Raw genomic sequence first — 22,172 nt, 5'->3', positions numbered from 1 at the left:
AGGACCTTACTTAGCAGGCAGCACTGAGTCAAGAGTGGATGGAAGCAAAGGAATGGCCGTGGGGATATCTGGGGAAGAGCATTCCAGGCAGCGGGAAGATGAAGTGCAAAGGCCCTGAGGTGAGAGCATGTTGGCCATGCCCACATCTAAGACGTGGAGAGGAACAGAAGGTGAGAACGGCACCACAACCTGAAAAACGGCCTCAATGGTACTGAAGTGTGTCTGCAGAGATTGTTGTGCTGTGCATATTCACAACAACAACAAAATGAAAATACGTTTTGAAAAAAGAAAGAAAACCACAGAGGACAACACCCCTAAGGCTGGAAGAGTAAGCTAGAGAGGGACCAGCAGACAGTAAGGGCTGTGTCAGGTCACGTGGGTGGCGTGGAGAGAGCCCCATTGGTTTTCAGCTCTCCATGTGTCTCTTTCATTGCGTCTTATAGCTTTCGAGAACCCCCATCCCTCCACTGCCATGAGTCGACTGTGACTCACAGCCACCCTATGGGACATAGGGTTTCCAAGGCTGTCAATCTTTACGGAAGCAGACTGCCTCATTTTTCTCCTGAACAGCAACTGGTGGGTTCGAACCGCTGACCTTTTGGCTGGCAGCCCAACACCTCATCCGTTGTGCCATCAGGGTTACTCATTTCAGCGATAAAATTGTCTGAAAAGTTTAAGACACTAGTCTGCATTTGATCACTGTTTCTCAGTGGTGTTAAGACTGGAAAGTGGGGTATTGTTGATTTAGGATCCGCTCCCCGCTCCCCACAATCAGAGCCACTTTGTCAGGGCAGATTCGGATGTCAGAAACCCTGGAAAGGCAGACTCTGTGGAAGCAGAGCCGGGGAGGCAGCAGCTGGGGAATCACGAGGGCCCCGGAGGCATTTCCCGTTCTTTAGAAATTTGAGGATAAAATTTGACTCTGAATCATCGGCCTGCCTGGACGCCATGCTGTTCTGTGGGCGCCAAAGGCCAAGTTCCCCTCCTCAGCTCCACTTTGAATGTGCAACTCTTAAAGTCCAGAAAACAAACCCTGCTTTCATTAAGAGACATTTGCATATGCCAACAAATGAAATTAGTTGGGAGGAAACACAGGAACCATTTCCAAGGGCATTTTACCAGAGATAAAACGAGTTGACTTTATTGGCAAGCCAGAGACTAGAATTTCAGAAGGCAGGGCTGTAGCACAGGCCCCCTGCCTCCCTCTTCCTGTCTCCTCTCTAAGCCTCCCTGGAGCTCCATTCCAAAGGGGACCTGCTCAGGGACTACTCCACGCCTGCGTGAAGTAAGTCGCCCCCCCTCCTCACCCTGCCATTGGAGTATAGTTTGAAGGCATGCCTCCTTTAGGGTCCCTGGGTGGTGCTGCAAATGGCTAAGTCCTCAGCTGCTAACAGAAAGGTTGGTGGTTCAGAGGTGCCTCAGAGAAAAACCTGACAATCTACTTCTGAGAGGTCAGCCATTAGAAACCTTACAAAGCACAAATCTGCCCTGAACACGAGGGTCACTATAAGCTGGACTCAACTCCATGGAAACTGGTTGGTTGGTGGGTTCTTCCTTCTATGACATTTCCTGACCAGTCTTGAAGAGGGTCTCCTCACCTTGCTCTGCTCCTCCACAGAGCACCTACCACTTCCCCATGGTTCAGTAACATTCTGGCATGTTCTAAATATTCCCCAGCCTGCTTCTGGTATCAGTCCACCTGGCTGCTGTGTAACCCTTGGAGCTTTCACAATCTCTATTGAAGATGGTGTCTTGAAGACACCCCACATTCGGTGCAGATGACAACTGACTTTGCCCTTCTAATTCTTCATAGTGCCTGCCACAAGCTCAGTATTTTCCTTCAGAGCCTCCACCTCTTCCCCTCAGACTCCTCAGTACAAATGCAGACATGCCACGGGCTGTGACTTCAGCCCTGAGGGGTAATTCAGACTCCAGGAGTGTTGCCCACTGTGGGGACTGCAGAAACTTGTTACTGAAAAGTGAGACTGATTATAAAGTTGTTGATGGGATTGTGTTTCTCAATTTGTCGTCTTTAATCACTGAGGGCTGAAGATGAACAGAAAAATATAGTTTATTGCAATTTTCTTCTCATTTGCTTTATGTATTGTCAGCAGCCAGAGGGCAGTTAAGTATAAACGGCCTGAGTCTCTATTCAGTGCCCGATTACTTGATAAATGGGATTACTTCCGGGGCATACCCAGATTGATGCTGGGAGTATTCGTAGGTGTTCCTCATAAAGGGACCAGCCCTCCCCGCTTTATGTCCTTTTATGCAGGGTTATTTATGCTTTGTCTTCATTCCTGATGAATCTGTAATGGGCACTTTATCCCAGGCTTCAGCTTTAACGGTCCTTGGATGCTCTTCTATCCCTCACCCCCAGCCATCCGTCATCTGCAAATAACCCCCTCAGGGCCCCAAGGACCACTTATTAGTTAAGTGATTTAGGATTGTTTTGTAAAGTGTGAACCATCAGACCTCAATGGTCTGCTTAAAACACACAAATTAACATACTGCTAAGGGGAAGTCCTGGTGTGGCGCTGTGGGTTAATGCACCAGACTGCAAAGTCATTTGAACTGCAAGGTTGGTGGTTCAAGCTCACCGGTCACTCCTCCGAAACCCTGTACAGGGTCGCTATGGGTCGGAACCAACTTGTCAGCACTTAACAACAACAAGGAGGTAGGGGCATACCTGGCTCAAAATTGTTTACACACACCCAAGACTTTTGCTAACAGCTTGGAACATTGAGCCCAGATTTGTCTAACTATAGAAATCGTTGCGGGGTTGGGTGAAAGAGAGGAATGAAGCAATGCAGAATGATCTGTACTGAGCGCCCAAGCAGCTCATTAGCCCTCATTGTCCTCATGCCAGGGCATGGCAGGGCAGGCAAATGAATGTAATTACAATTTTTCACCATCAACCTTTAACTCCAGGACATAAGAAGGTGTCAGACTTAACCTGGAGATACTAACGGAGGCCACATAATCTCACACCTGGGAAATTATTTTTAGGAATAATCCAGGTAATAAAAAGAAATAAGTAATGACACACTTGTGAGATGTTTATAGTAGCATTCGTTATTAGAAAACCATGTGGGAAGCAACTGAAAATGTGCGTGTGGACAAACAAATCCATCTGTGGTATAATCCTTCTTCAGAAGATGACTAAAGTGAAAATGTGTTGGCAAAGGGCAGTGAAAAGCATAGAACTCCAAATTATTCAACATAATTTAGAAACAATATGAGGACCCCAAGAGTAACGTTTGTGTTTACCCCCTAAAACCACCGACATCAAATCAATTCCAACCATAGCAATCCTATATGACAGGGTGGATCTGCTCCTGTAGGGTTCCCAAGACTGAAACCTTAACAGAAGCTGACAGCCTTATCTTCTCTCGTGGAGTGACTGGTAGGTTCAAACCAAGGACCTTTCAGTTAGCAGCCGAGTGCTTTAACCACTGCACTACTTGGAAGCTACTTTTGTGGGCTTCTTCTTCCCAATCATTTTGATTTAAATCATCAAATTTAAATAACTAATCATATTCATTTGTAGTAGTGCTCCAAGCTTTTATCAAGTATTTTTGCTTCTCCTCTCTCTTGGCACATGGTGGATTACACTTCCTGGCCTGCTTATGGCTGGGTGGGCCATGTGACTAATTCTGGTCAATGAAACCTGAGTGGAGACGTTCAAGGGAGAAACGCCAAGTGCTGGGGCTGGACACCCCAGGGCTCAGCCAGACCAAGATGATGGCGGCTACTCCATTGGGACAAGTCCCTGAATGATTACAAGGAGTAGAGCATGACATGGAACATCAGCAAGAAAAAAAAATGGGATCTCTTAAGCTTAGAACTGTTCTAGATGGTGTTTTGCCTTAAGATTGGAGCAGTTCTAGGTGGTTTGTTTCTTATGTTCTAGATGGTATATTTCTTAAGCTTGGAGTTCTAGGTGGTTTGTTATCTTAAGCTTGGAGCTGTTCTAGGTGGTTTGTTGCTGTAGGAAGGTATAGTGATGATGCCATTCATCTGCATCTTTGCAACAGAGAAGACAAAAAAAGGAAACAGACCTATGTAATTTGATGACATCCCCAAACTGGGACAAGATGCTTAACTCCTCCTCTGCCTTTGGCCAAAGCATAGTCCTCCTTTGCCTTTCAGATGTCATCTTATTTGACCAGACAGTTGCAGGGGCAGTAGCCGTGAAGTTGTGCTGGAGACCAAGCTGCTCACCTTTAATCCCAGTTAGGCTGAGAAATGGTACCCCTTTCCAATCTAGAGACAACGCACTCTCTCTGCATAATAAATGAGAACATCTCAGGCCAATGGGACTGCCCCTTCTATTTTCAGAACTCATATTGTACAGTGTGTGAATCAGCCTTCTAACGTTCACCCAAACAGTCCTGCACACACACACACACACACACACACACACAGCTGAGTACCACCCACACATCACTGCAGGAGCATCCCCCCAGGGGGTCTTCCTGCCCTCCTTCACAGCCTTTCTCATCATGGTTTAGAGGCCAGCCTCCAAAGTCAGAATGCCTGGGTGGGACTCCTGGCTCTCCTACACCCCAACTCCATAGCTACAGTCAAAGCCCTGAGCAGAACCTCAAGGATCTCAGCTGTCAAATGGAGTTAGTGATGCCTATGTCAGTGGATGGCTTTGAGGATTGAAGGAGAGCTGCCTGCAAAGTCCCCAATATAGTCCCTGACCCATAGAACAAACCCTAGAAATAAACATTACTGCTCCTGCCCCGGCCACTGTTACTGATGTCCTCCCCCAAATGTCCATTTTTCTCTTTTATCCGGCAATAGAGGTTCACAAGGCTTGAGGGGCTAGGGGCACGTCTGCTCCTGTCAGGTGGTAACAGCCGGACTCTCGTCCCCAATTCAAAGATGACACACAGAATGAAATCTTGAGGCTGTGCCTTGAAGGCGGCTGGTCTTCTGGGTTTTGTGATAACGTGGGAATCTTATTACAACAATAGATTCTTCCAACCCCCAAGTGTAATGATTCACATTAGTTTGAACAGCTTACTTTATGCAGCATTCAGAGCCTTTAGAGTGTGTGCTGTCTTCATCTCTGTTAACACACATATCCAGAGGGGGCTGAGGCAGAACTTTCTGACCCAGGAATGTAGAATTAACATGCCCAGGAATACTCTGCGAGGTGTGTCCAGATCCAGGTGTCCTGCCTTCAGAAGGGACCCTGGGAGGCTTTGTGGTAAAAGCCCTCCTTTGACCCACAGTAAACAGGATCTGACCACTGTAGGTTAAGCATTGGAATGCTAATGGAAGTTCAAACCCACCAGCCACTCCTTGGAAACCCTGTACAGTGTTGGTATGAGTCAGAACTGACTCGACAGCACTTAGCAACAGGAACAATTGCTGACGCGAAAGTTTTCATTTCAGAAATAAGCATATATGGGGGCAACTCGTCTATACAAAGCTGATTCCAGTGCCATGAGATGGTCTAACATGAGATGACGGCGTAGGCCCACGCCCTTCATAGGACATCCCCTAAACATCCCCTTAACATGAGATGACGGCGTAGACCCACGCCCTTCATGGGACATCCCCTAAACATCCCCTTGTTTTCTGTGTGAGAGTCAGGCCAGGCTGCAGCTGCGCCAACCAGACATCTGCAGATGAGAAGATTCCAGGAGAACATTCACCTGAATTTCTCTTGGGAGGAAGTTTCTCTGAGGCCTTTGTCTTGGGATATGATGACCATTCCTGCTGCTCATACTTGAGTGTCACCAGGGGTGGGTTAGCCTCTCTGTGCCATTGTGACTGTTTAACAGAGTCCCCCCACCTACACCCCCAGTCTGGCTGGTTCCCTGCTCACTGCTCTGTTCCTACCATCTTGAAATTACTAGTCAGATTGGGACAAGGAACCATGCATTTTCATTTCTCACTGGGACCTGCAAATCACAAAGCCGGTCCTGACAAAGAGGCCCACTCCTCTGCCCTGCTTCCCTCCAGGGCCCCATCCACACCATAGAGTGTGCCCACAAAGCGAATCCAGAGTGGAGGGCACTCCTGGCTCTCAACAGAAATCACACCCACATTTGTTTTTGTTATGACAACACAGCGGATGTATGGATCACTTATTAGGGGAAAGGAGATGCCTATTGGATGCCAGTGTAACAGGTGTCCAGAAGCAGTAGGTCATAGGATGTGGAGCAGAGATGTGCCAGGAACAGCAGCAGGGTGGTGCACCCTCACCCCCATCCCACCCCTCGTGTCCTGCTCTGCCCTCTGGAGGTGGAAATAAGGCCTGCCCCTTCCTACAGAGATGGGGCCATTTCTGCACGTCCCAGAGGGTGTTGGCTCTCAGCCAGCCTGCATCATGGGCATCCCAGTGTGCTATGTTTCTGCTCATGTGGATCAGTTCACAGCCCAAGCGCAGCTCTCTTCACTCACCTGCGCTCCCACCACACTAAGGGCTCTGTAGGAGAAACACCAACCTAAAATCCACAAAATCAGCGGTTTGAGCCCACTAGCTGCTTTACAGGAGAAAGAAGAGGCTTTCTGCTCCTGCAAAGATTTCAGTTGCCTCGGAAACCCTACACAGGGCACCTAACAACAAGGATTTTATACCAGGCACCCACAGCCAGGGAAGAAACCTGTTGATTTCTATTTCTAGGCAAAACCAGTGTTTTTAGTGGCTCCAGTCACCCTCTCCTATACCTCCCTGGTCCCAAGGTAGTGTTCTTTCTAGATGGCATCTTCCCTCAGGTGGATGTGGTACCAGGGAGACTCCCCTCAGGGCTGGAGGAATAGAGCTGGGTCTCGGGATATCAGATGAACAGGTTGGCATGATTTGGGAGTGATGGATGGGAATGGAATCTACTTGGGTCAACTGCCCTTTCTCATTTAGGGGAAAGTTTGCTGAGAGCTGGTAGCCTATTGACGCAGCACCGTTTTCTTTGACCCATGATGTATCTTAAGTTTAAGCCAAACAGTGACACTTTCTAAACCCTAACCTCGTAAGTCTGTGGCTTACCATTTCCACGAGATGGAGGACCTAAGGGAAACTAAACATGGAGGATTCTATACCCAGGCTGATCCCTGGTTCCCCTTCTTCACCCTAAGTCCAAGCTTCCCCACTAACTCACTGCCATGGAGTCAATTCTGACCCACAGCAATCATCTGGGACAGAGTAGAACTGTCCCCTGGGGTTTCCAAGGCTGTCATGTTGATGAAAGCTGACTGCCACCTCTGGTTCCCTTGGAGCAGCTGCTAGGTTCAAACTGGCAACTTTTCAGTTAGCAGCCGAGTACTTAGCCACTGTGCTACCAGGTGAGATCAGCCAAAGGCAAGCATCATAAAGATATCCCATAAACCCTCCTAGTACTGGCTAGAATAACAGGTAATCCAACAGATCCCTGAGGATTTAAGATGTGTAGGTAGAAGAAGCTCAAAGTTGGCATCCAGAGCCCAGCCTTTCCCCCTAGGGGACTCCTGCAGTGCCCCCCAGCCAATGCCTCCCCCGGTAAGAGCTCTAATAGTACCATTACATGCCCACCATGGGGCACCTACTGGAAATAGTGCAAAACAGCCAGAACCCCCACCTTTACAATGAAAGAACTGCCTTTTACAGGGGAAATCACTTGCCTGTAGCTATGGAGCAAAGAGGTGGTAGGTGTACCCCAGACCTTCCAGCCATCACCCCACCCCACCCCCTCAGTGCCCACACACATCCTAGAATTGTAAACTCAAGACAAGTGTCCAGTGGAAGCTAAATGCCCATCACCTGCCACCACTAGGCACCACCCTACCCTCTCTCTAGCAACAGCAGTTCCTTGTTCAGTCGGAAAGGCCCAGAGCTGGATTCCTGGGACGGGAGTGTCCGCTTCACTCCTTGATCAAAATTCAAAGATCATTAGCAGTCCCCACCTCAGTGCACCTTCTGAACACAAAGCCATTGGTAACTGAACTGGATCTTAATTAGATTTTTAGCACATAATTGTAAGATTAATGGAGTAATTCATTTGTAAATCATTAAAAGCATTACTCAAAAGCATTTCCTCTGAAGATTATTTGGGCTGCCCAGGGCAAGATAATTAAAGGGACTGAGGGAACAAAACGAAACATACACAACCTCCAAGCTAATTAAAGATAATCAAATAAACCCACAAGTGCACAGATAGGTCTGTTTCTCAGTGCTAAATTTCAGGGGCCTGTTTGTGAATGTCTCTACTTAAATCTCTTCCCATCTTGCTCTTCTCCGGAACAGCCTCCCTTTGATGGTGAAGATGAAGATGAACTCTTCCAGTCAATAATGGAGCATAACGTTTCCTATCCAAAATCCTTGTCCAAAGAGGCAGTGTCTATCTGCAAAGGAGTGAGTACACTTGCATTTCTGCTCTGATTATGGACCAGGGGGATGTGACGGTGGTGGTTAAGTGCCGTCGAGTCGGTTCTGACTCATACTGACCCCGTATCACGTTTCCAAGGAGTGGTTGGTAAGTTTGAACCGCTGACCTGGTGGAACGGGGTGAAAATCCCTTCCTCACACTTTGAAGGAAGATGACAGGAATGCCACAAGTCCCTGTCACCCACGGCTCTTCACCCACTGAGGATTAGCGTGTGTTGGTGACAGGAGGGCCGAAGAGAGAGAAGCAAAGATGTAGGGACGTGGATTCAAGTCCCAGGACTCCCGGTAGACCTGGAGAAAGCCAGCTACCACTGAGTCTACTCTGACTCATGGGAGCACTGTGTGTGTCAGCGTAGAACTGCTCCATGCGGTTCTCAGTGGCTGATTTTTGGGGAAGTGGCTCGCCAGGCCTTTCTTCCAAGGGACCTGTAGGTGGATCCAAGACACTAACCTTTTGGTCAGTAGCCAAGTGCTTAACTGTTCGCACCACCCAGAGGCTCCAGTTCTAGAGTTATTATTGGGTGTCGTTGAGTGAATTTTGACTCATAGCGACCCCATGTGACAATAGAACCGCCTAGTAGGACTTTTTCAGCTGTGACCTCTATGGGAGCAGATTGCCTGGTTTCTGCCACAGAACCATTGAATGGGTTTGACCCACCAACTTTTTGGTTAGCAACCAAGAGTTTAGCTAATGGTGTGTGTCAGTGATCCTATAGTTGTTGTTGTTAAGTGCTGTTGAGTCAGCTCCAACTCACAGCAACCCTGTATAGGGTTTCCAAGGAGCAGCTGGTGGGTTTGAACTGTTGACCTTGTGGTTTGCTGTCCAGTGCTGAGCCTACAGCGCCACACTAGGAGTCTAGGAATATTGAAATTAACTAGTCCCCTCTGGGTGCGTAGTGGTTACGAATTGGGCTGCTAACTTCAAGGTCAGCAGTTCGAAACTACCAGTTGTTCCGCGGAAGAAAGATGAGACTTTCTGCTCCTGTAAATATTTACAGCCTCGGAAATCCTGTGCAGGGTCACTATGAGTCGAAACCGACACCACGGTACTGAACACCAACAACTTTCTTGTCTTTATTTTTCTAATCCATGAACATTTATTGATAATATTTTGGTCCAGGCAGTAAAGAAACACCAGAAGCTGGTCAGCATCTTTATGGACAATGACACTTTCAAAGCATATGGTTTTTTGAGCTTGTCTTTTGACCAGAACTGGCAGCTGTCAGACACAGGTGCACAAAAGTGCCTGTGTAAATTCTTTCATCTTTGGCCATGGGTCCAGATTGCGGCCCTGTTGCCTTATCAGGAAAATCCCATAGGAAGTTCCGAACTTGTCAGCGTCACAGCTGTGGTATGGCTTCAACTTAAAAAACCACAAACCAATTGGATGTCTCCCCAAGGCCCACACACGGTGGTGCGGTGGCCCAACCGGCCAGGGAGGGCCTTATCCTCTGGAAAGTCATTATACCCAGCCTTCTGGTTTCCCCTCTCATTGTCTAGCTGATGACCAAACACCCCGCCAAGAGGCTGGGCTGTGGCCTTGAGGGGGAGAGGGATGTGAGAGAGCACGCCTTCTTCCGGAGGATCGACTGGGAGAAACTGGAGAACCGAGAGATCCAGCCACCATTCAAGCCCAAAGTGGTAAGTAGGCAGAGGTGTCCTTCCCCAGCCTGGAGATGTCCCACCCATCCTTTCCCTTTGGCCTCTGTGGGATGAAGACGCCAGTCTTGCCCTCACTCCTGGGTCTGGGATCTTGGCCACCAGACTTTCTGCTGCCTTTGGAGAGCCAGGGAGGGGGGACCACCCAGTAGTGTGAGCGGCTGCAGTGTACACCCCAAAATGATGTGGAGGAGAGGGCGGGTCTGGTCTGTTTGGGGTTCAGAGCTGTACTCCCTTGTCCAGAAGACTTGGAGGGACTTGGGCTTCATGTCTGTCCCCAGCCTTCTGACAGCTGCCAGGGAGCATGACCTGAATCTCAGCCCACTTATGGGCAGGCCCTGACTGTCACCCTTGCTGGAAATGGACACAAATATGTCTGCCACCACTTCTAACATTGCTACGTTTCTTTTGACTCTTTCTATGTGATGCTCGTCATTTTCATGCACTTAACAAACACAGTGCCAGGTACTATCCTCAGTGCTTTACAGATCCTACCAATGCATTTAATCCTTACAAGAACCCTGGGAGCTAGCTACTGTTGTCCCCAGAGATGGCGCAGAGGGACTGAGTAACTTTCCCAAGGACACAACAACAGCAAGGATTCAAACCCCAGCAGTCGGGTCCTGGAGTGTGTGTCCCTCCTCAGTTGCTACTCCGTGATGGCAGTCAGATGGCTGGTCGCTGGCAGCCAGTGTCTGCCTTTCTCAGTGTTTACATCTCTAGAGGTAAACTGAGATCTGCTGAGATGTACTCTCCTCACTCAACCACCTGCCACTTGGCTGTGCACCAGGGGAGACTGCTGTACCTTGCATGCCGTTTCTAAGTCACGGGTGGTCTCATTCCTGTTGGCTCAGTCACCACCTCTGACAGGATTGGCTAGTCACCAGCAGAGCCCTTGATCCCCAGGCTGCAAGGAGAGCTGCTCCGTCCCACAGTCGGTTCCAGAATCATCCGCTGTGTGGTTTTGGCCCAGATCTGTGTCCTCTGACAGGGACACTCCCAGGCAGCAGAGGTGCCTGGCTGGGAAGCACGTGGCTTTATTCTTGGAGCAGTGATCCTATCAACTGTCCGCATGTCCTCCACTCCAAGAACAAAGCAGCTGGTGGTGAGCCACTCGGTTTTCTTTATCCAAGATATTTTTAGCACAAACTGAAGAAACCCTGAAATGAATCAGGTCAGTTGGCTTCCTCCTGAGTCATCATTTCAGACAGGGCTGTTTGTACCTGGAATCTCCACCTTCTCGTTAGCCAGGCCAGGGGGCCACTTCTGGGGGCTCTTGTGTGATCCCTGTGGTCTGGTTATAAACCTAGGGGGCACAGAGTCTTAGCAGAAAGTTCTATTAGGGACTTTCTTTTTTTTCTTCCTTTGACCTTTTCTACTTTTTAGCTTCCTTGCATTCAAATAATAGAGGGCTGACTGTAGCCTTCTAGCTCGGGCTGTTTCTTCACAGGAACCACATAGAGGCACAGCCTGACCCTGCTCTAAGAATAAGTAAAATGCCTTTCCTTGTCACTGTCCAAGGAAGAAGAGATGACTTTCTTCTTGATCCCCACCTGATTTTCTGAAGAAATTGTGCATTTGAGGAGTCTCCCACTTTCTGTGGATACCGTGACCCTGAGCTTGGCTGTAGGGACAAGAGGCACCCCTGCGGCAGGAGAGATGGCATTCTCTGTGGACTATTCAGGTCCCTGGGAACAGAGTCACGTCTGTGCAGACAGGGAGCACATTGATTTCTTTACTCCTGGAGTGCTGCTAGTTTGTTTCCTTATGACTTTGAACCTCCCTACCCCTAACGCCTGAGCTCACAGGCAGAGAAGTGGGAATAGGGAACCCAGGCCCTGAAATGGAGGCTTCTGTGATCTGAGACACAGATATGTGCCTGTAGTTGTCTGGAGCAAAAGAGAAACAAGGAAGCCCAAGAATCAGAGAAGGAACCATCTACAGGACTAATTGTCTCCGTAAACTACTGCCTCCTCCACTTTGAGACCAGAAGAACTAGATGGTGCCCAGCTACCCTTGCAGAGTTTCTTGATCAGGGACACGCTAGATGGAGCCTAACTGAAAGGGGGGGAAATGTGGAACAGAACTTCACAGTCGTAAAGATCCAAACTCACTGGACCCATGGAGACTGGAAGAATCTCTGAGACTAATGCCCTAAAATACCCTTTAAGCTCTGAAGCACAACCATCCCCTGAAATCACTTTTAAACTAAATAGCACTTTAACTGAAAAAGAATGTCAGCTTTGCATTCTTTGAAAATGATCCATATGAAGCCAAATGGGCAAGTTACTGTGAAGCATAGATGAGACGATGTGAACTGGAGTGGAACGTAAGTAATGAGAAGGTTGATATAAACTGAAAAATGTCCCCAGTGGTACCGAGCAGGCTGTGTACAAAGTGCTGGATGGAAGTGTGTTTTAATGTATATATTTTCACCAAAAATACAATAAAATAGTTGTTTAAAAAGCCGATTTCTCACAAAAAGTCAGCATGGTGAGAGCTCCAGCCAGAAGGGAAGGGTCTGATCATAATAAGACCTTTCAAGCAAAAGTCCAAGTTCTGCCAGAGAACCTACACACAAAAGAGGAAGTAGAGAAAAAGTAGACAGAAGGCTGGACAGAGGGGCGGGGCTAGGGAGGAGAGGGGGGACACTGGTGAAGACGAAGTGAACGATACACCTGGTGGTCTCTACTAACCCAGAGGAGAAGAGAAAGGAAAATCAAAGACTCAAAGAAGAAACAAGTCTACAGGACAAATAGTCTCTATGAAGCACGGGCCGCCTCTAGCCTGAGACCAGAAGAACTAGACAGTGCCCAGCTCCCACTACTGATTGTTCAGGGTCACAATGGAGAGTCCTTACGATGGAGAGAAGAGTACAAGACAAAGCTTCAGAGTCTTAAAAGAATCCTGTTGGGACAGTTGAGACTGGAGGAGTCCCTGAGATTATTGCCCTATGTTGTTGTTGTGAACTGCTGTCAAGTCAGTTCCGACCCATAGCGACCCTGTATGAGGTTTCCGAGGAGTAGCTGGTGAGTTTGAACCACCAACCTTGCAGTTCAAACAGCTTTGCAGTCTGGCACATTGCCCTATAGTACTGTTTAAACTTTGAACCAAAGCTAGCCCCTGAGGTCACCTTCTAGCTAAGTAACAAATCGGTTCACAAAATAAAAAATATCACCTGTGAGTACTTTTTTTTTCTTTTAAACCCTATATTAGACCAGATAGTCAATAATTACTTTAAAACAAAGATGAGAAAGTAAGGGGACAGGGAAACTAGATTAAATGAAACAGAGCAACCAGAATGGAAATTATGAGAATTTTCACATACTGTGAAGAATGTAACCAGTGTCACTGAACAATTTGCATCGAAGTGTTTGAATGAAAACCTAAACTGACGTATAAATCTTCACCAAAAACACAATAAAGTATATATATATTTAAAAATTAGAACCAAGTAGCCCCAGAGTGAGTGACAGATATCTGACCACAAAGCCAAAGAAGCCTAGGACAAAGAGATGAATGAGGAAGTTCCATGATGCCTGGGAACTCAGCTCCCTACCCTATGCTGGTGCCCAGTGCAGACGGGGTCATCTCAGATGAGAGGACATTTTTCCTAAAAGGACCCTAACTCCCGTGGTGCCATGATGGAACTGAAAAGTCACACACCAAGAACAGTTCCAGTGCTGGAGGAGAACATTCCCAAGAGAAGAGAGTAACGCAAGTCAAATGTAAGCAAGGCAACAAGGTCCACCCAGTGAATGCCAACCAGCTTTGTGTGAAAAGTCTTCTAGGACGTAATTTCCCCATGTTCATGGTGAAAAGTGGAGCTCCCTGACCCAGAGCGAATTGAGAAGTCGAAAGAGTTGGCAGGTGAAAAACAGAGCTGAGTTTTCTTTGGCAGCAGTTTTGTCATTTCAAAGCCGAACGAACTAAGGCTGCTGAGAAAACAATGGCACAAACCTAGTGCCGCTGAGATGTTTCATTAAGGTATGCAGTGAACCTGTTTCTGAGAGGAGTGTCTCCTTTGAACCACTTGATAGAGCTGGCTGACAAATATGTCCACTTTTTTGCCTCATGCCTTTGCAGTAAAAGTTGGTGAATCCCTTTCCCTGGATTGATCACATTAAGGCCAGGTAGTTGTGTTCAGATGCAGTTCAGCCTCCGGCTCCCAGGAAATCAAACCTTCAATGATGTGAAACACCATCGGTGGGACTTTCAGTTGAATACAGTGGACTCTCAGAAGAACAACACATCCATCTTAGGGTGACAAGACTTTGGCTTGTTTACTCTGATGGTTATGGCTTTGTGTTAACTTGACTGGGCCATAATTCTCAGTGCTTTGGCACTTAAGATATAGTGGCTCACAATGATGAGATCTTGTACGATGTCATCACCTCCATGATGGGATCTGCTATAAGCAGCCAATCACCTGAAAAGGAGGCTTCCTCGTGGATGTGGTCTGCAAGAGCTCTCATCATAGAAAGATAAAAGGAGAGGAAAGTGGGCAAAGAAAGAGGGACCTGCTACCACCAAGGAGGAGCTCTGGTAGCGTAGTCATTTACACACTGGGCTGCTAACTACCAGGTCAGCAGTTCGAGTCCACCAGGTACTCCACAGGAGAAAGATGAGGCTTTCTGCTCCCATAAACATTTACAGCCTCATAAACCTATCCAAGAATCAACTCGACGGCACTTAACAACAACAACATGAGTCAGAATCAACTTAATGGCATACCGCCACCACTGCCACCAAGAAAGAAGAATCTAGAGTGTGTCCATTGGACGTGAGGTCTCTACACCGTGAAGTTCTTCGATTCCAGGGAGAGACTGAAGCTAAGACACACGGAGATCTCTAAGGAATCCTGGGCTTACAGAAGCTGAAAGGATACAAGAACATTTCTCCAGAGCCGGTGCCCTGAATGTAGACGTCTAGCCTCCTGAACTGTGAGGTAATACATTTCTGTTTGTCAAAACCACCCCCTTGTGGTATCTTTGTTGTAGCAGCCTTAGAGAACTAAGGCAGACACATCGCCAGAGAAGACCAGTTGCTCGAAAAGGACTCCAAAAACCAGGGGACCCATCAGTGAGATGGGTTGCCACAGTAGCCACAGCCATGGGTTTAAGCATGCTGATTGATGACCCTGAGGCTGGTGCGGAGCCGAGCAGCCTTTCATTCTATTGTCGGCGACATGACAGCAATGAGCAGCCACATCAGGGACCGACAGCTGTCTGCTGGATGCTTCAGGAGACCACTGAACTTGAAGCAACAGGTCCATCATCTTGGTTTGACTGTTTATTTTCAAGCCTCCGGTGAAAGATTGTTGCAGAGTCTCTGACTTCCCTGAGGAGCTGGAGGTCCGCTACCACTGGGCAACCACAGAGTGAGTTGCCCAAACATTTCATGTGGAAATGGCCTCACTTTCCCAAACTCTCCGTGTTATCCTCCTTCCTGCCAAACTGACATTACTGAACTGCGGGCTGTGCCCAGTAAGGAGCTGATACAGCAGACAAGGAGGCCAGCAACCTGCAAACTCAAGACAAGAGATAGCCCTGCTTTCCTCCCTCAACTGAAAATGAAAAGACCCAGTTTCCATCTCCATGGCATGCCCTTGAAGACACGCAGGCGACCTCAAGGTTCTGACCCAGTACCGTTATGGATGTTGTAGGCGTTCTCCTGATTTATTTATTTCTCATGTGAATAAAATGTCCTTCAGTTTATACAAGTACTGGGAGTGTTTCTCCTTGGTGAATTCTGCCCACTGGTACCAAGGAGTGGGCTAGCGTGTTCACAAAGCCACTCACTGTTCCAATGTGGGTATGAGAGAGACAGACATCCATGTGTAGCGTTAACACCAAGAGACAGGCCCCCGAAGGCTCTGGGAACAGGCTGGTGAGCTGTCATAGGCAGCCTTTCTTGGGAAATTACTGTAATCATTGTATCAAAAAGGTTTTTCTTTAAAGGATGGCAGTATTCAGGACAATGCGTCCTCGCAGCCACAGTGGGAGACTAAGAACATTCATTGAAAGTTGGAGCCGGAGCCTTTCGAGGAGAAGACGCTATGAGCGGTGATTTCCACTCGTCTGAAGTCCTTTAAGCCTCAGTGTCCCAGGTTTATCGAGAGTTTGATGCTCCGTTCAACCTGGTGCTCATCAGAGGGAGAAAAAAAAAAGACTTGAATTTTGAAATAACTTCAAATTTCAGATTTAGACAGGAATTACAAAAGCGGTATAAGAAATTCCTGGCTATGTTTTCCTTGTTGTTGTTGTTAAGTGCTGTCGAGTTGGTTCTGACTCATAGCGACCCTGTATAGGGTTTATGAGGAGCAGCTGGTAGGTTTGAACCGCCGACCTTGCAAAGGTTGAGTGCTTATCCTATGGTGTCACATGCTTTCCCTAGATTCCCCAAATGTGAAAAGTTCACCAGGTTTGCCTCACCATTCATTCTTTATCTACCTACAGACTCACACAGACACATAGAGGGGAGAGGGCTTCAAAATGTACGTGGAAAAATGGAAGCAAACAATTGTGGAATTTTTCCGTGTGCTTTTTGAAGGTCCCTCGTATTTTTTTCTAAATCGTTTTGAGCGTCGGTCGCAGATATAAAGCGTCTTCCCCAAACCAGACCTGTTGCTATCGATTCAATTCTTGGCAACCCCACGTATTACAGAGTAAAACTTACACAGAGGTTTCTTGGCTGAAATCTTTACAAAAGCAGATCACCAGACCTTTCTTCTGTCACACTACTGGGGAGCGAGGTTCAAATACCTCTTTACACCTATATAATCTCCACTATATTTCCTAAAAGCAAAGCTATCCCATGGCACTTGGCTCTTGTAACCATTGCTCTAGGACCTTACTTGTAGGTAAGAGGAAGGATCCTAAAGTGGTTGTCTAACCCATACAGTCCCACAGGCACCATGGGCTGCAGCTAATCACTTCTCCCAGACAGCAGGCGGGCTCCCTCTCTGGGCCTGTGTGCGGCACTGGTATATCCAAGATGCTCATTAAACCCGAGATCTCAAGCCTGGGACAGAGCTTTGCAACAACATCCACCTCTAACTAGTCTTTGGAGACTGGCATATGTCACATTATGATGTATCTGAGTTTGCTTCCAGCCTTTCAATCAGTCTAAGACAGCATCGTTGACTGGGGTAGTTCAAGGCAAGCAGGTTTCCTAGTCTTCATGTTCTACTTCAAAGAAAAGTTTGGAGAAATGATCATTAGTATGAAGCAGCAGCTCAGTGATAAGCTCGGGGGGCTTCAGGACCGAGTGACAAAATGAAGACAGAGCCTGTGTGCTCACCTCGCTCGCAGGGTCCCAGGGTGGAGTGAAGGACCCTCAACATGATGGTCACAGTAGTGACTTCTGGAAAAACCTCGAAATATCAAGGGAAGGCCACACGAGGAACAATCACCTGGGCCCTCGCCCTCGTCCATGGGCCTCACCCCACCTACAAGAGAGAGTTCACACGCTCAGCGGGTGGCTGTAACCTGTGTCTATCAGCAAATCTCCTGGAAACAGACCTGAGATAATGTTCTAGGTGAGCCCGTGATGCTTCATTTTACCTGAGCAACCAAAGCTTGCCTCCTCCCTCCAGTCTCCCACCACAGGTGAAGTTGGCAGGAATGAAAACCCAAGCCTCTTACCTGCAAGTCGATTCTGTCTCTTAGCGACCCGGCAGAACAGAGTAGGACTGCCCACAGGCTTGCCACAGCTGTAACCTGAACAGAAGCAAACTGCCACGTCATTCTTCTGCAGAGCAGCTGATGGGTTCGAACCACAGACCTCTTGATTAGCCACCGAGCACTTAACAACTGTACCACCAGGGTTCCTATGTAGGAGTGAAACCAGTCTTTGATCCCTTTTTTATATAAATTATTGCAAAGATACTGTGTGTGGTGATATCAGTTAAGCAGTAGCACAGGGTATGAAATAACAAGACAGTATCGCTCCTCTCCCAGCCCCCAGCCCCGTTATTCACTGTCTTTCCCGTAGCCTTCCAGAAGGTCCTGTGCATATGTAAGCGGGTACATGAGTGAGGTGTGCCCTAGGTTCTGTTCTGCACCTCATGTCTCTCACTCAACGGTAGAGCTCACGTGGGTTTGTGACATTCTTTACACGTCATTCCCAACTCTTGAGTTCCAAGGCCAGAAACAGAACTGGTCTGCAAACACTCTCTTCTGTGCATTCTTGTTCTCCAGACTGTGTGTACCAAAACGCACTGGCTTCAGTGGGCATCCAGGTCTTCGGTGAGCACATTTCCAGCACCTCGGGTGACAAAATGAGCCAGCTAACTTCACTCTTCACCCCTTAACCGTGTGCCCCTGCTTGTACTGGTCATGCACGCAAGCCCCACCCCTGAGCATGCTGATCTTTAGGGTAGCTGAGGGTTCCCCACCGCAGCTACCCTACCCGGCTGCTGGCCCAACAGCCCTACTGGATGCTTCCGTACTAGAATGTTCCAACTCGTTTCTGCTTGTTGGGAACTTCACTTAAAAATGAGGGCAGTGTAGAAAGGGAGTCAGCGGCCTACAGACCTGAGTAGTGTTAGTTCTGACCCACTCTACTAGTTCACTGCGTGGCACTAAGATCCACTCCCACATTAGGACATGAGATCCTAGCAATACCCTGCCTTCCATGTCTCCCCTCTATTTACCCTGCTCTCCTGCTCTTGGGCTGTGATTTGCTTTTGTTTTTAATGGCAGTAGTTTTGACTTGCTCATGTCAACTCTAACTTCCTTACTAGAGACACAGAGCACAGGGTCAGGATTGAGACCCAAACTCCTATTGTCCTCAGTGGTCCCCGTCCACTTCTGCAGGGCAGACTCCCAACCTTCCTGACAGCCCTTTACACAGAGCACACCAGAGGGGCTGGAGGGGTGCACTGTTTGCCACACAGCCTCTGGACGAGGAAGCAGCGCTGATCCCAAATCCCACCCGGAGTCACGGTTCTGCCTTCCGGGTCAGCGTCTTCCATGCTTTGTAATATTTTCACCCACAAAGCCGGCTTTCTCCAGGTTCATTTTATTAACTGATGGTTTTGCTAAATGGGCTAAGAATGTCATGAACAACAAGGAGTTAATTCTTGAATCCAGGGATGAAAAAGGGAGGCAGACTCTGAAGGTAGATTATGAATAGCATCCCTTCATCCCTCAAATCCTTGCCAGGTGCTTCTTACATGCCAAGCACTTGCTATCCATGGTGCATCTTTGGATGGCATCCTACTTGACCGTTTAACAGGATCTCACACACCGAACTCATTTGATCCTCACAAACAGCGTTGCAAGGTGTTTGCGTCGTCCCCATTTTACAGATGTGGAAACAAACTGAAAGACATGCAGTGAGTTGCCTAAAGCTGTACTCTGAAGCTTGGACCTCCCTTCTGGTCCATCCCCTGCACCACACTCTCCTTCTTCCCTGGGGTATCATCACCCTGCGAATACAGACCTTGTCTGATCTCAGGAGACCGGAGGAACTCTACCAGGCTCACACACTGGCCCAGTCTGGTTTGGGCCACCTCCTCCTCTCCTCCATCTTTGTTGCACACCAGTGTTGTGGTGTGTCAGTGGTCATTGCAGGAGAAGACAGAGCACACACAGTTAAGGGGAAACACTCCACTTAGCTGTTGTGTGTTGTTGGGCTGCCTAAACCTCTGAAGCCACAGGTAACCCAGAGCTGCTTGTTGTCACACAGTACCTTCTGGAGTAACCTGCTTCACTTCTGGGGAATGTTGGGAGGATGACCACAGCTAGGCTAGCTTGAATTTTCACTCACTCATTTGTTCATTCAGACATCCACAGGCACCACTAAGTGTCCCTTCTTGCTTCCAACTCAGGTTCAAGATGGTGCCTGAGACCCATTGCCTGTCCAGCTCATAGTTTTGGTGAAGGTTGGATTACAGGTGGTAGGAAGACCATTGTGTATTAAGAATGCAGTAGCTTGTTGAAGCTGTTGTCTTTTTTCTTAGGGATCAGAAGACCTCTAGTTTTCAGTATTTTTTTCAGTCGGTGGAGGTCCACACAAACATCTTGAGAAATAAGTAGTTCAGTATCTGCTCTAATTTGACTTAGAGGAGATTGGTTGTTTCTGGGCCTAATTCTATTAAGAACTGTAGAAGACTTATTTTCAAAGCATCAGGAGAGCATCCTTGGGGGAAATGAGATATTGAACTTGTGATAGCTATGTTTTTCCTCTTTTGTGAGACAGTGGCCTCCCTCCAACTAACAAGTCCTTCTGATCTTGAACACCATCTGATCCTCAGATTCAGCCTCTAGCTTCTCCAGGGTCTTTGTCCTATCTCTAGCTCAACTCTACCCATAACCCTTTCTTGTTCCACTGCTGACATCTCCAAATCTATTTCACGGACTCAAAGAGTTTTTCCTCTTTCCCCCAGGTCAGTTTTTATCTCAGGTCTGTCTACCTGAGCGAGTGGGTTTGAGAAAGACCTTCATTTGCTAAACATGGTATTTCTCCCTCTTGGGATCTGGTAAATCCCAAAGACATTTACAGGGAAGAGAGAGGAAGGTGTTTCTGAGATGAGCAGCTTGGAGACTTGTAGTTGAGATACCGTTCCATGTGGTTATAGAGCAAAATGTCACTGACCTCTGTAATTGTTCCCTTTGCTCTGCTGCTGTCAAACCATAAGGATGACCAGTGAGCCTGTTGGTCTCCATGTATTCCTATATTTAGGGGCTCCTTGGAGGAGCCTTCAAATTTGATCCCCATCCCCTGGCTTCTCAGTGTTCACATTCAGATGGTCCCGGGGAACTCTTCTTATAGTTTGCTTTATATTTTTCTTTGGCACATAAGCCATGGCATTGAAACTTTCCAGTAGAAAATGATGGATGGCCACCACAAACATGGCACTGAAAGGAACGGGTCAGGCTTGTACAGTCCTCCCCAGGACACACCAGTGAGTCAGAGCTAGACAGAAGGTGTCCGTGGATGGACAGAGAGCATTTCACCATGGCTTACCTTCAGGGGCTGCACAGTCTTTGCTTTTGTTTTCCCCAGAAATCTCTTCTTGCTCATCTGTGTCTGATTGGTGAGTATCAAGGGAAGTTCTGATGACTTCTTCCTGGGGGAGGACACACCCCGCCTCTGGGAGCATGTTCAGTAGATTAGGTTGAATTCTTCCAGGCAATGAATGTCGATTAATCAGGTTCCTAGAGGGGTTTCTTCTCAAAGTCAACCCCAGGGAGGCCACAATGCTTACTTTAGATGCTTCCACCCTGGGCTTCTTCCGCAGCATCTCCTGTCTTCTCCACATCCCCACCTAGTTCCCTCGTCTGGACCGCACACTGACCTCACAGTACAATCTTGGTATATCCCAGGGCTGTGCCGGCAGCAGCTTCGCTGACATTTTGTATTGAAAAACACTTTCTCCAGGTGGGAGGAGTGACAGGTTAACCTGTGCATTGCAGGATGGGTAGAAGCATCCCTGGCTCCTAGATGCCTCCTCCACCCCCCACCCCCACCCCAAGTCATGAAAACTACAAGTGGCTTTGTATGCAATCAGACATTGCATACTCGGTATATCCACAGAAGGGCAATTCCTCTCGCTGTTATCAGCATCTCAGTAGCATCCAAGTGTGGTGCCCCAATGGAAGTGGTTCCTGATGGCTTGCTTGTTTTTTGTCTTTTTAACTGGTGAGTCAAGTACACTCCTGCTTAATTTCTGGGAAGAAGCAGTGTGCCCTTATTCCTTGAAGAGATTTTTTGAGTGGTTCCGAATGGCCTATGCATGTGGGTGGTGTGAATTGCAGAAGTGTGCCTCGGTTGACTTGTGCTTTGAAACCCTTCATGCCTGCAAAGGTGGGCTATTGGAAGACAAGCTTTGCTGTCTCACATGCAGAGGCAGATCAGCGTGATGAGCAGGCCTAATGCCCGTATGATCTCTATAGCATGATTTGAAGGGCCCCACACAAGCCCCTGCATCCGCCCCACCCCGAACGCAATGCACACAAACCCACCAGTCACTGCAGTCCCGAAATCCTTAGTTTAAGGATGAGTAGTTGCTTCTTGTTGTTGTGTGTTACTGAGTCTGTTCTGACTCATTGTGACCCTAAATAGGGTTTCCAAGAGTGGCTGGTGGGTTTGAACTGCTGACCTTGCGGTTAGCACAGTTGTTGTT

General features: G+C 47.8%; 1 protein-coding gene across 1 annotated transcript in view; it reads left to right on the top strand.

The window, feature by feature from the left end:
• The window catches only part of PRKCA (protein kinase C, alpha), a 532,565-nt gene that overhangs the window by 507,889 nt on the left and 2,504 nt on the right, over window positions 1–22,172 (top strand). Inside the window, exons 15-16 of the mRNA XM_006833598.1 lie at window positions 8,240–8,347; window positions 9,881–10,021. Of these exons, the coding sequence (XP_006833661.1) occupies window positions 8,240–8,347; window positions 9,881–10,021 (249 nt within the window). The remainder of the gene's footprint in view (window positions 1–8,239; window positions 8,348–9,880; window positions 10,022–22,172) is intronic.

Source organism: Chrysochloris asiatica, unplaced genomic scaffold, assembly GCF_000296735.1.
Source record: "Chrysochloris asiatica unplaced genomic scaffold, ChrAsi1.0 scaffold00007, whole genome shotgun sequence".
Classification (NCBI taxonomy): Eukaryota; Metazoa; Chordata; class Mammalia; order Afrosoricida; family Chrysochloridae; genus Chrysochloris; species Chrysochloris asiatica.
Note: the sequence above shows the minus strand (reverse complement) of the source record. Positions and strands in the feature narration are given on the sequence as shown.